Source organism: Gambusia affinis, linkage group LG19 (genome assembly GCF_019740435.1).
Source record: "Gambusia affinis linkage group LG19, SWU_Gaff_1.0, whole genome shotgun sequence".
NCBI lineage: Eukaryota > Metazoa > Chordata > Actinopteri > Cyprinodontiformes > Poeciliidae > Gambusia > Gambusia affinis.
The window spans coordinates 5503435-5516956 of record NC_057886.1 but is presented as its reverse complement, the minus strand read 5'-3'; the positions used below and the strand labels follow the sequence as shown (position 1 = coordinate 5516956).

The 13522-nt window shown below is 41.4% G+C and overlaps 1 protein-coding gene across 7 annotated transcripts in view; it reads left to right on the top strand.

Moving 5' to 3' along the window:
* LOC122822132 (RNA binding protein fox-1 homolog 2-like) overlaps nt 1–13049 on the top strand; it is a 68130-nt gene extending 55081 nt beyond the window's left edge. For 3 of the 7 annotated variants that reach the window (XM_044100564.1, XM_044100561.1, XM_044100565.1), the window contains 7 exons: nt 1828–1915; nt 2921–2977; nt 3069–3222; nt 5205–5247; nt 8273–8379; nt 8495–8570; nt 9901–13049. In XM_044100564.1, the coding sequence (XP_043956499.1) occupies nt 1828–1915; nt 2921–2977; nt 3069–3222; nt 5205–5247; nt 8273–8379; nt 8495–8570; nt 9901–9945 (570 nt within the window). In that variant the 3' untranslated portion in view covers nt 9946–13049. Of the gene's footprint in view, nt 1–1827; nt 1916–2920; nt 2978–3068; nt 3223–5204; nt 5248–5716; nt 5760–8272; nt 8380–8494; nt 8572–9900 lie in introns of those variants that run through there. The other 4 variants (XM_044100563.1, XM_044100566.1, XM_044100562.1 and 1 more) reach the window with 3 other exon arrangements.
* Nucleotides 13050–13522: the final 473 nt, after the last annotated feature.

Here is a 13522-nt window from a genome sequence, read left to right as displayed (position 1 = left end):
ATTTTGTTCGTCTGCGCATGATGAAAAATAAACAGCTGGGTTTTACTTTGCTGCGCACGCATCCCTTCAGAGCCAACCACCGAACGAAACTCCACTGCACAGCTTGCTTTTTGTTGCATGACTGAAAGCCACCTTAACGACCTCCATCCACTTTTACCCTCAAACACAGACACAGAGTCAAGTCGTCACTGGCGATGCGTAGTTTTACTGCACGTCGGTGACATTTTCATGTGTGCAGAGGTAGATTATAACTCCTAAAGTCCTGCTCAGACATGATCTCAGAAATGTAGAGATTTACTCTTGTTTCGAGTTTCTTTTGATAATTCAATGGCGATCTTATACGTCTCATGTTAAACCAGCCGAACGGCAGACGTAATCTTCTGTTGTCTTAAACCCAGGGCTTCACTTTTAGTGCCTTCGTCAGTGTTTAACTTGTCCTTTTAATGTTGCTATGTGGGCAAATTTTAAAGATTTTTTTTATTGGTTATGGACCAAACATGCTCTCGTTCTGTAATAAAGCAGATTTTATTTATTTTTATTACTGATGCTGAAGACTAAATAACAATGAGGTCCTGTTCAGGATCTAAAACAGTAGAGAATAGAGTATTACTTACTTACTACTTTCTACAGCTCTCTGAGCTACATGTGTATTATATCGTCACCATCCTAAAAAAAAGACCCAAGTCATTTTTTGCGATTTATTTACTTATTTTTTGTCACAAAATGACTTGGGCCATTATTTTTGTAAGGTGATGTATACCAATCAAAAATTTGTGATCTATTCCCAGTTTACAGTTTTTATGTTTTGACCTACTTACACAAATTGTAGCTAGCTTGTATTTAAGAACCATAACTTGCAGCTAATTTTTCTAGCCTTTCCAGTCATGATGAATTAGCAAATTAAAAATTTTTAGAATGACGTGTAAAAAATTACAAATTAGAGGAAGAGACAGAAATGAACCACATAGAGTCTATAGCTTTTTTTTTAGGATATAGAACTAGTAGCATGGTTAGCATCGCTATCTGTACACTTCAGCCTCTGTTAATTTCTTGTAGAATACATATCTTTTAACTCTACGTTTTCCAAAAATTATCAACATTTGCAGAACCAGAATTGTCCATGGCAGATGGACGCTAAAAACTCAAAGGTTTAAGAGAAAATAAGCTATAAAATGTTTAGCATTTCTGCTGAAAGTCATACTTTCTCTCCTTTTTTTGAGCAGCCATAATCCAGATTTGTATTGAATACAGCTTCTTTTCCAGAAGCTTCTTTTGCTTTTACAGATTACTCTGATTTCACGTATATCTAACTTTGAGTTTTCTTCCATCAGTAAAACATCTATCGAGAAAATTATTGCTGTTAGCTGGAACCATTATAGGTTTGGTGATTTCATGGCGAAAACCATCAGATTTCCAAACAGCTTAGTCACACACAAAAAAAAAAGTGTTTATATATTTCTCAATTTGTGATATTCCTCCCGTTAAAAAGAGGAAATATTGTAATGTTTTCCTTAGAAACGTCCCTCATGGCATCATTAAGGTTCAAAACAAACTTCAGAGTGCAATGGCTACACATGAAAAGTAGATGTTTACACAAGGAAATCAACCAGCACTATAAATGTTCTATATAATCATTTTTAATAGCACACCAAATAAAATTGTCAGAGGGAGGCATCATAATAAGCAATATGCACGTTAATTATCTTCACAGTGTTAAAAGCAAGCTACACATCAGCCTTGGCCTAAATTTTGAGTTTGTGTGCTAATTTTCTCTTCCTCTGTTGTCTGTGCGCTTGACTGTCTGCTCCTCCGCCCCTCCCCCCCCAGGTGAATAATGCCACCGCCAGGGTGATGACTAACAAGAAAATCGTCAGCCCTTACCCTAATGGAGAGGCTCTCAGCACGCTGCCCTATGGTAACAACCGCAGTGACGCACGCCAACACCGAACCTAAAAAAAACCCAAAGGGAGAGGCGGTTGGACTGACATTTCCACCTTGTCCTCTCTGCTTCCTTCAAAATGTTTAATTACGCTCGTACACATGCTATCATGTTAGAACAATTGGTGCATAGAAAAAACTATCACAGCATCATAAACTGTATAATAAAAGGCATTTCTTCGGAAAATGCTAGGATGCTAAAACTAACTGGTAAAGCGGCTGAACTGAAAGCAGTAGTCTTTGGTAAAGAGCACAAAGTTGTAAAAATATAAGAGCAGAAATATGATTGTAGTCGATTATTTATTCATTTTTTTTAGAGGTGTTTTTAAAACTGTAGAGCCGGCAGACCAGCATGGAAGAAGATAGCACAATTATCTGGTTAAATCACAATTTATAACATATTTCTAATAGCATGTTAGCTAACAGTAGCTAATGTTCTCTTCAGTGCTGGAATTTAGCATTATGCAACAATTGGTAATTATCTAGCTAACATGCTAACAGTGACCTTCTCGCTAAACACTAAGCACTATAATTTAGCACACTATCATCAGGTAATATGCCGCCATTAGCTAACATGCTACTAACATCATTTTTATTATAAAAGCTAGCACTGTATTTTGTGATGAATGTAGATAGTATGCTAGCTAGCATTAGCAAACTTGCTACTAATCGCCTATTGGCGAACAGCAGTCAACAGGTTTTGCTGAGTTGGAATTGAGTAGTTACCACTTGTTGCTACATTAGCCACAATGCTAGTAACATCTGCTATGTTAATGTGTGGAAGTATGCTAGCCACAGCTGGAATAGAGCCGTGGTGAATCATGTTTGCAGTAAACAAATAGCACAAAGTGAAAGTGGTGTATTGGAGTACTTAGGCAAATTGTACAGTGAATAATATTTTCTATTTATTGAACGTAAAGGTAAAAGTTTTTTAAAGTGCTTCTTTTATTGCTTGCCTTTGCCCGTCTCTGTTACCAATCAGCAGGGTGGAAGCTAAGTCCCATGGTGGGAGCGGTGTACGGGCCAGAGATCTACGCAGGTAAGGGCGTCCGCCGTCTGCCACGTGACCTCAGCGACGTTCTCACCTTCATCACCAGAGTCCTCAATAAACCCATGTTATTTCCTTCCAGTCCCTGGGTTTCCCTACCCAACCGCAGCGGCGGCAGCGGCAGCCACGACGGCGGCGGCGGCGTTCCGCGGCGCCCATCTCAGAGGCCGAGGCCGGCCCGTTTACAGCGCCGTCAGGGCGGCCGTGCCTCAGCCCGCCATCCCTGCGTACCCTGGGTAATGGAAATCTTCCTGTTTGGTCTACAGCAGCTGTTGACTTTATATGCGCAGCAACACGGGACATGTGGAATTAAATCTCAGTCGGTTTTTAAATCTGGTCGGCTTTGTGTGGTGCTTGAACGAATCTGCTCGCCCAGGTCTCTGACTGACTCAAACGCTCAGTCAGCGGTCACCCTCGGCTTCTTTTCAGTCTGTTCACAAGCAGTCGAAAACGCGGCGCTGCGCTCTGATTGGATTGCACCACTGCGGGTTGATTTGAGTAAACAGACGCCGCTCGTCAGCAGATTTGCATAAGCACACACAAGATGCAAAACGCAGTCACCTTGTACACGGGTTTAGCTACAGACGAACCAGCTTTGCCTCGGTCTACTTTCTGTGTACCGTGCATGTCGTTGTGCTGTGATGACGGGGCTAATCGGGGGGGGAAGAGTCCGCTGCTGCATTTCCACTGCGATCAAAGCAGATTTGAATTATTTACTGCCTAGCTGTTACTTGCTGTGATATGATTGAACTCGGCTCGGGAAACTGGAGGATGCAGGAAATACCCTCTCCAAACCGCCTCCACCTCCAGGCGTAATTGTCTCTAAAACGACCCAATCAGAGAGGCCATTTATTGCATTTCTCCGAGCAGGGGAACAGTTGCCCTTTATGATCACATTTTAGTTCATTAAACTTGGCATATTGGCCCCGGGAGCAGAGCCGGCCCAAGGCAGATGCGAGTTAAGCCCCCACAGTACCACAAGGACCAAAATAACAACAAGCCAGCATGATAAAATACATATATTTAAAATAATATTGAACAATATAAACTATATGGAAAAAATGTCTGTATTGTTGTATAATTGCTACTCAAAAAAATATATATATATTAATCTCTTCTCTGTTGTTTGCTGCTGCTGCTACTGTTGGGAAAATATGATATATCAAACTTTTTAACTTGTAAATTTGGTGTTTATGAGCTGATGTTACTTTAAAAATAATTTAAATAGTACGCAATGCTTTCATGCTACTCTGCATCTCAAAAGCCAATGTGTTTTGGTTTTTTTTTTTGGTTGCTACTCCTGCATGGTTAAAATTAAAGCTGCAGTGTGAAACTTTTTTCCATATTCATTAAAACTGTCATATGGTGACAGAATCACATGAAACAGATAATCTGAAAAAAAAACAAAAAACTATGTTGTCATTTGTCTACCTGTGACGTTGTTTGTTGTGAAGCACTTTGGTCACCTGAGGAAGCTGTAAATGTGCTTTATAAATAAACTTTGACTTGACTTGAGCAGTTTGAAAGTGCTAAGATCCTCCTCCTGGCTCTGATTGGTTGTTTCTGCGGTTAGTACTGGGAGCACTGGGAGAAGATAGAGGAGCTAGATTTTATTTTTTTATTTTCTTTCAGATCGTCTGTCTTATCCTTATGCCGTGACGGTAAGATATAACTTTTAACAAATATGTAAAAAAAAAAAAAAAAAAAGATTATAAAGTTTACACGCTGCAGCTTTAATAGCCATGATAACACCGACATTATGTAAGATAATTACAAACTATGCTGATGATAAAGGGTATGGTACAAACATAGAGTAGCTTAGGAATGATAAATCATTTGGTTTTGACTTGTTGGTATTGATGGGGCCCTCAAATGAAAACCTGCTTAGGGCCCTAAAAATGTTTGGACCGGCCCTGCCCTGGGAGTGAAACGTATACATTTTTCCAGTGGAAGTTGTATTTCCTCTGCATGCTGCATGGGTGTGAAATAACACTTTTTTTTGTCTCTGTTTTTTCTCCTCTCTGTTCCCTCTCTTTATTTATGCTGTGTTGTGATCCTCATCCACCTTGGGGTTTTTTTGGGGACTGTGCACCACTCCGTTTGCACCCCTCCCTCCACTCCACCACACCTTCCCCTCCTGCACCTTCCCCCTCCGCTTCCCTCGTCCTCTCTGTACATCTGCCATGTCCGCCCCCCTCTTCATCCCCCCTGCTCTCAGCGTGGTGTATCAGGATGGGTTTTACGGAGCTGCAGACTTATATGTAAGTAAACTCACTTCCGAAACAACACGTCATCTCTGTCCCTGCCTTCTTTCTGCTCTGTTGTTTTTTTTTTTGTTTTGTTTTTTTGTCCTTTTCTCTCTTGGGGTGATTCTGCATGTGCATTCAGTCATGCGCCGCACAGAGCTGCCTGTATGATGGTGAAACGGCTGAAACGCATCAATAATTTGCGAGATACTTCATGCTGCAGGGCTTTTGTTATCTGAAGTAAAAAAAAGAATAGTGACACACACACACAGATCTGTCTGGGTTTAAAAATAACACAAGCTGATTAAGAAAAAAAGAAGAGATCTTAATCATAGTAGGGAGGATCTGAAACACCACTACAAAGGCTGCTTTGTGGGCGGATGCTGCGGTGTGCATCAGTGTTTGAGAGCGTGTGTTGGCGTGTGAGTGTGTGTGTGTGTCTGTGTATCCAGGTTGACAACGGCTGTTTCTGTTCTCTCTATAGACTAGTGTTACAGGACTCAGTCCTTAGTCCCAGATTGCCTCAGGTAGGGTCACCTCACCATCGAACCTCCAGTGTGCATTGTTTGACTTTACTACCTCCTCTTATCTAAAGAATCATCCTCTGATCTGATCTGGAACATGTCGTCTTCTAGTTGATGAGAAAAATGCTTTGGAGTTTTGCTTTATTTTTTTATTTTTTGTTGTTTTTCTTCTACTAACTCACTGAATCTTTCCAGTTGTGGAAAAAGGGAAACTTTTTGTTTGTTCACTAAACTACTACTACTAAATATATATATATATATATATCGCTTGTAGTCTTTGTCACAATCTGTTCAAAAGAGAAGATTGAATTTTAACTATTCGACTTCCAGTTGGCAAAAACTTGATTTTAATCCTTCATTTGCAGTCGGAGTTTTTTTTTATACCTGCATTAGAGTTTCAGTGCTGGTCTCAATTTTTGTAAAAGAAATTTTACTGCAAATAGTTTTATTTGAGTTCTTTTTAATCAGCGGTAAATAAATAAGCCCCAAAAAAAAATAAAAAATCCATATTACAAAAAATAATTTTGACAAAATCACCAGTAGTACGATTATTGGTGGCCCTACTGAGTACGTCTAGCACGGCGGTTTCCAAACTGGCAACTTATTTCATTTTATTTTATTTGTCTGTTTAGATCCAGTTGCTCAACAATAAATACCATTTTTAGGAAAGCAGTATAGCATTAAAGGGCTTTCAACTGTTGCCTTATTTGCTTCAACCTTTTCATTTCGTTGGCCAAATTTTTGCTTTTCTTGACTTGTGATAAAGAGGTCAAGCAACGTAATTTGAAGGGCCAGAGGCCACAAATGGTCCCTGGGCCACACACTTTGGACACGCCTGACCTGGCACTAACGGGTCAAACCCAAGCTGAACTGTTGACATGCAATTTTCGTCACGAAGCAGCAACAATGTGACGTAAACTCAGCAGTTGGGCTCCACCATGCAGAGCGCTTCAGTCTCCTTTCAGCACCTTTGAGCCAGGAGCGTCCTGATCCCATATTCATATCGGAAATCGGTCCGATACCAGACGAAAAATGAGTATCACACTATATTGGTCTGTATCTGAAATCTGCGATGAAGCTACTCGACACAGAATTTGCAAAGCCGCCAATCCAGGAGCTGCACTTATTTTCCTGGATGCTGATTGGCCGAACCCCCAAGAGCGAAAATAAGGGAAACTGTAGACATTAGCTTCTGCGGCGGTGCTAAGACGGCTTCCGCTGTGCGCATTAATGCATACTAATACACATTTGTTGTTTTAACTATTAAAATACAAGCATTTTTTAGAGTTGAGTCTCAACCATTTTCTTAATTTAACTCCTCGTGGGCTTTCCTAGCGGTCCACTTCATGCTGCATCCGTAACTCCAGCCTCTGTGCAACAACTGTGACTAAGAACTGTTCACCGTTTTTTTTTTTGTTTTTTTTTTCTCCCCCCAAAACAATTATAGCTGTGCTACAAACACAGCTCAGGCATCTTTTGTTCTTTTTTTTTTTTTTTTTTCCATTTAACCAGTGGCGTCTGTCCAGCTAGAGATCTGTGGTTTGGTTTAGCGGTGTTAGCTAGCGAGATTCTCTTTTAGCCTTCTGCCTCCCGGTTGGAGCGGAGAGCATGCGTTCTTCCTGAACTGACCCCCTCCCAGGATAACAAGCCAAGCATGCGCTGATCAGCTGGTGCATGCGGGCCTACTACATCGCTGCCACCCCTTCCTCCTGCTCCCTCCACCCGCCTCCAGAGCCCCGCTCCCTCCCATTAATAACCCCACCCTCCTCCTCCTGCTCTTGCTGCTGCTGCTTTTTGTCCTACAGGAGCCTCACAGAACGAGCCGGTGTTTCTTTTCGGCTTTGCTGATCTCACATTCACATCAGGTTCAAATGCAGTGGGGGTGTTTGTTGTTGTTTGTTTTTTTGTTTTTTTTTCTTGTTACGCTCTGAATTGTAATTCTGGGTCATGCATGGAGTCTCGGTGCAGAGGGATGATTTTGTCTGTCTGGGACTGTGTGAGTGTGTTCTCACTTTGTTTTCCATCTTTTCTTTTATCTCTTTATTTGTTTTAAATCCCTCTGACAGAACACAGTTTGTAACATGAATCTGAGCCACATCATCATCAGCGTAATGTTTAGCCACCGTTAGACTATTTTTCTCTTCATCATTCGAGTCTTTTGTCTCCTCAGCTCAGAGTTTTGCTTTGTTCCCTGAACAGAACGTTCTGTCTTCCACCTTTTTTCCCTCCTTCACTTTAGTGGTAATACAGTAATCCTGACACTCCACTGTCCTCTGTCTCCTCCTCTGTCTCACACTGACACATTTTGCTCTTGGTTTTTTTTCTTTTCTAAGTTTTGATGTAGATAGTTATTTTTAGGATACAGTGAGGCTTTTATGTGATAAAATCTTTTTGTTTAGTTTGTTTTTTTTTTTCTCAAATGATTACACCTGTTCACAATAGCTGTTTCCTCCATGGAGCCATGCCAGTTAGTTGTGCATGTGTGTGTGTCTGTGTGTGTGTGTGTGTGTCTCCAGGGAGGCTACCCTGCTGCTGCTGCCGCCGCCGCCGCCGCCGCATATCGCTACGCCCAGCCTGCTGCCGTAACCGGAGCAACAGCCGCAGCTGCCGCCTACAGTGACAGGTGAGGCCGGCCCTGACGGCTGCACTGCATGACCGAGGACTGGCTGATCCTCAGATGAAGATAGAAAATTATTAACGTTCTAACCTTTGTTTTGTTTTTTATTATTGTTATTTAGTTATGGGCGGGTATACACTACAGATCCGTACCACGCTTTAACTCCAGCTGCTGCTGCTTACGGAGTGGGAGCCATGGTAAGGGTTACGTCTCCAAGATGAGAAAATCAGAGATTTATTGCCACTTTCTGGTACCCAGTTTTTGTAAAGTTTGGATTTGCCAATACAAATTTCTCTTCAAGAACTTTTTCTTGTTTCCCGTCCTGCTGTGAGTGATTCTTTGTCATACAGTGTGAGCCAACAGTCCTACAAACAACATAGGATTTTCTCCCATTACCTTCTTAGGTTAGCAGTTAGCATAGATAGCATGATTGTGCTGTAAACAGCAGCTTCACTGCACATTCTCCAGAATGTTGATCGCTTCCTAACTAATAGATAATAGGTGTGGAGGGCACACTTCTGCTAATGCGCTAATAGCGAAGCTAAATTTTAACGTAAAGCTTTTACTAACTTTGAAAACGAAAGCTCATTTCTCAGGATTTGTTCGAAAGCGCTAATTTACTTGGCTATTTCGAAAGCTTTTAGCTTACGAAAGCTTTCATAAAGTTTGATATTTGTGTCCAAGTTTTGTTCATCTACTGTCAGGATTTCTTTAAATAGTTAGTTGTTTATATCCATGCTCTTACTCTGAAGTGGGTGAAGAATGTCTCGTTTTCCCCTTTCCCCCTCGTCCCCCTACAATTTATTTCAAAGAGAACAAAATGAAACATGGACAGTAGAGAAGATAGAAACATGAATACAATATCTAAGGCCGCCGTAGAACATGTAAATTGGTTCTCTAGTGTTGTAGTTTTTCCAAGGCCCTGAGTTATCTGTTCAGGATTAGCTTCCACTGCATATCATGTTGGTGGAACGCTTTAGCATTAGCGGTGCCCACCACAACTAAAGTGTTGACGATGTTTCCAAATCCATCGTGGTCCGAAACAGACAGGAGTGGAGAATTCAAAAGAACAAAAACTAATTTGCTATATTACGTTCAATCTTATTGGTTTCAACTGAAGTCTGGCCCATCTCGATTTGCTCCTTCATCAGTGCGATGAAATGTCTCTGTAGTGACGGACGATTTCTTGTAAGACACGAAACAACCAAAACTGGGAAAGGACAAAATGACAAGAACCTCTAGCAGCAACATAATGTTATTCAAAAATTAAACAACAAAGGACCATTTTGAAATTAGTTTTGGTATGGTTTTTCGTATGGTTTTGCTGCTGGAACTAAACTAAAACTCAAGGCTATATCAAATAGGTATAGTTTATTTAATAGGTATGAAATCTAACAGAATAGTGGAACAAATCGACTCTGGAATTTTGAAGCAGAACATTTTCAGGAACCTGTAAAGATTCAAATAAATGTAGACATTCCTATGAGGGTCTAATTGTGTTGTTTTTGTCTGTCCCCTGTCTTCCAGGCTAGTTTATACCGGGCGGGATACAGTAGGTTTGCTCCTTACTAAAGCCACACAAAAAAAAAATCCCATCCAAGGAATTCCGCTTCTCTCCAAAACTCCCTCTGAAGCTCCGTGTTTTTGGCAGGAGCCTCCTCTCCATTTTATCTGCAGGCAGACTATAATAGTGACAGCTCATTTCTTACTATTTTTTTTCCCTCTCTCTCTTTTTTTCTTTGCTTTCTTTCTTTCTTTTCTTTTTTTCTTTTTTTTTTTGTCTGTGGTCGTTGCCACATCACCAAAACCAAACTCTGCCTGTAATTTTTTTTTCTGTCGCCGACATGAAACCAGTAAAGGTAAAAGACAGGAAAACAAAAAAAAACAAAAAACCTGCCATGATGAGCGTCTCCCACGAATGAAGCCGGAGCCTGCTGCTGGTTTGAACTTGGGATTGTTTTCAAGAGGAAAAAAACAACAACTCTGGGACCCAGGCGGAGAGGGACCTCTGAAACACTACAAATCTTCTTTTTCCTCCCCGTATGAGCTGCCCTGTAAGACCTAACCCGACCCACTTAAACCCTCAGCTACATCCAGCAGCACCAAGTGTAATGTTTTTGTCTCCCGGTGTTGGGCTGAACTGTGACTCTGAACTGCCACAGCATTACTGTGCAAAGGTACTTTTCTGTTTTTAAACACTACATGTGCAGTTACACACAGCATAGATCTCCTGCAATCATCTTTTCTGGCTTAATAGTTAAAACAATAATGAGAACGAAAAATGGATGAAACCAAGTACCTGATTCAGGATATAGGATTTTCTTTCGTTCTTCATTTCATTTCAATAATGGAAACCACTGCTTCGAACTATGTCCCACTGCCTTCTTTGTCATTTCAATTCAGCATACTTGACTAAACTCAAAAAGACGAGATAATCAGTCCTCCGATACGTTTGAACGTGACAAGGAAAGAAACGTTTTTCTGCATTACCTCACTTGTTTGGTTTACAACTCAAACAGAGATGATTATTTTCTTCAGCGGACCTGATTCCAGTTCGTCATGAAAGTTTGGCGCCTCACTCTTGATACTTTGTTTTGCTTCTTCCAAAAAGTCAAAAAACAACAACAACAAAAAAACGGACTCTGTACATTTTTGTGTCCCAAACCGTCAAGACATTCCAGCTGCGGCGAACGCGCGGATCGGACAGACATGAGCGCGACGGGGACTCAAAGGAAAAGCGGGAGCAGCTACGAGGGAAACATTTCAGTTCTGTTCCTTCTTTTTTCTTTCTTTCTTTCTTTTTTTTTACTACACTGCAGTTCCAATCCAGCAGCATGTAGAGATCACAGTAATATAATGAAGTAGGAAAAACAACACGAAAAAAATAGGATTTCATCAACTAGTTTAGTTTAAAATTCATCATGTTGTGGTTTTACTTCCGGTGACTCTGAAGGCGACTGACTTACCACTTCCACACCCCACTCGATGAATCTCGCTATTACTTGCCTTTCCTTTTTTGGGGTTCCAAAGATTTCTTTCTTTTTATGTTGGTTTTTTTTTTTGTTAAAGACAGCACATTTGATTTTTTTATCCTGATGTATTTCTTCTGTGTTTTTTTTTTTTCCTGTAGTTGTTTTTTAAAGGCTTTTACTTTTGCAATATTTTACCCAGCGGTTTGCAGCTGTACCTGGGGAGGGGAGAAACCATCGAGGCAAAAACGACAAAAGTGTTAAAAGGTTGCAGTGAACATGGTTTGAATTTGCTTCTCACCCTTAATTTATTGAGGTTTATGTTTTTTTTGGGGGGGGGGGTTGTTTCTTTTTTTTGGGGGGGGGGGGCGGCACACGAACACGGCGCTAGACCTGTAGACGAAGGAAATCGAAGCAGGTAGAAATGGGTCCAATGCCGTCCGTGTTTGGTGGCCGATGAAACGGCACGTGGGCGGTGAAGGTGAGAAGTCCCGTCAATCATCAGGTGACAGAATAACAGCGTGGGGATACGGAACGTCAGGAGGGTCGTATACGTCTGAACAGTCCGCATCCCTTCGACGCCTAAACGTAGAACGTACGCAATGTCCCAAAAGTATGTGTTGACATCACATCGACAACACAATGTGTTGTTTACGTGACTTTTTGACGCGTATTCGACGCATGTACGTCATTTACTTTACACATTGTTTCCACGTTGCATACGCGTCAAAGTAACGCAACATGTTAACGCGTATTTGACCCTGCTGGCGATCCATAGGATTGGTACCACCGCGAGGCGTGATGTGCCGCGTTTTCTGTTTTTCTCGTATGATTGTGAAAACCATGTGCAGTAGGTCCAACGAGTATTTCTTGACGAGCATTACCTCTTTTGTGGGGGGGGGTCTTTCTGTTCCTTACAAGTATTATCAGAAGTGTTGCTATGCATGCTCTTGCGAGAGAGGAAAGGTGTCAGTCTTGTTTTTTTGTTTGTTTGTTTTGTTTTGCTTTTATTTTGTGCATGAATTCAAATCCTAGTGCTGGAGGAGGAGGATGGGAGTGTTTATGACGCAGGAAGCGGGGGGAGCTTTTGCGATGTGCTGCGCTGCGACGTGACTGGCGAGGAATGTTGGGGAAGGTGTGGGGTGAAGTGTTTAAGGCTCAGCGGGAGGCGACAGGAGCACTCCGCGTTAATCTGGTGGGGAGGATCTCTCGCCTGTGCCTCCGTCGTCATGGTGAACGTCCAGTCGTTTTGGATGAATAGTTAAATTCGGTTCCAACTCATCCGAGGTCGGATTCTGGCACGGCGGAGGGATCCCCTCCCCCCCAGCCGACGGGTGCTTGTTTCGGGGGCATGAGGTGTTTTGCTTGTTCTCATATCTGCTGATTGGGGCAAATTGTATTTGGAAAGCGTTTAAAAAAATGAAACGGATTGATGCGAAGGAAACAGAAGTTCTCCTATCCAGCCAGCCAGCTCAGTGGGAGTCTGTGTACAGCAGTTAATAAACGGGTTTGAATTGCATGTGAAGGTTTTTTTCTATGTCACATGCTCTTAAAAGCTCATTTATCCAAGTGATTTTTTTTTAAATAAGTGAAAGTAAATAAGTGTATTTTCTCATGATGTTTTATTTTGCCAGCCTTGTGTCTGCCTTCTGTTTATTCTCTTCATTATTATTGAATGTATATAATAAATAAACTGTTTGGTTTTTATGCTGGTCTTCGGATGCCCTCATGTCTTCTCTCACGTGTAGTTTTAGTTGTCCCTCGCATCGCCTTGCAGACATATTCACACATCTCGAGGTTTTTGTTGCATTTCGTCAAATCGCAATTGAAAACTTCAATATAGCTATATTGTGATTTTACAAGGGGTGCACCGATTGATCGGCACAGATTTCCTTCATTTTGGTAGATCGGCCAATAGTTGCATGTGAAAACGATCTTATCTACCTCAGGAAAAGTCTGAAAATTAACGACTGACCCCTTTTGCTTTGCCAAGACTCGGGACATTTGACTGGCAGAGCACCAGGTTATACCTGCATATGCTCAGGTAACTATAGTAACTCCTTTGTTGCCAACTTACTAACTGTGCTGCTGTATTTAGCAACTTTTCATAGGGGGAAAAAAAACTATCTCTAGGTCAGACTTTTTCAAAATTATGATCGGCCAGAACACAGCAATTGGTG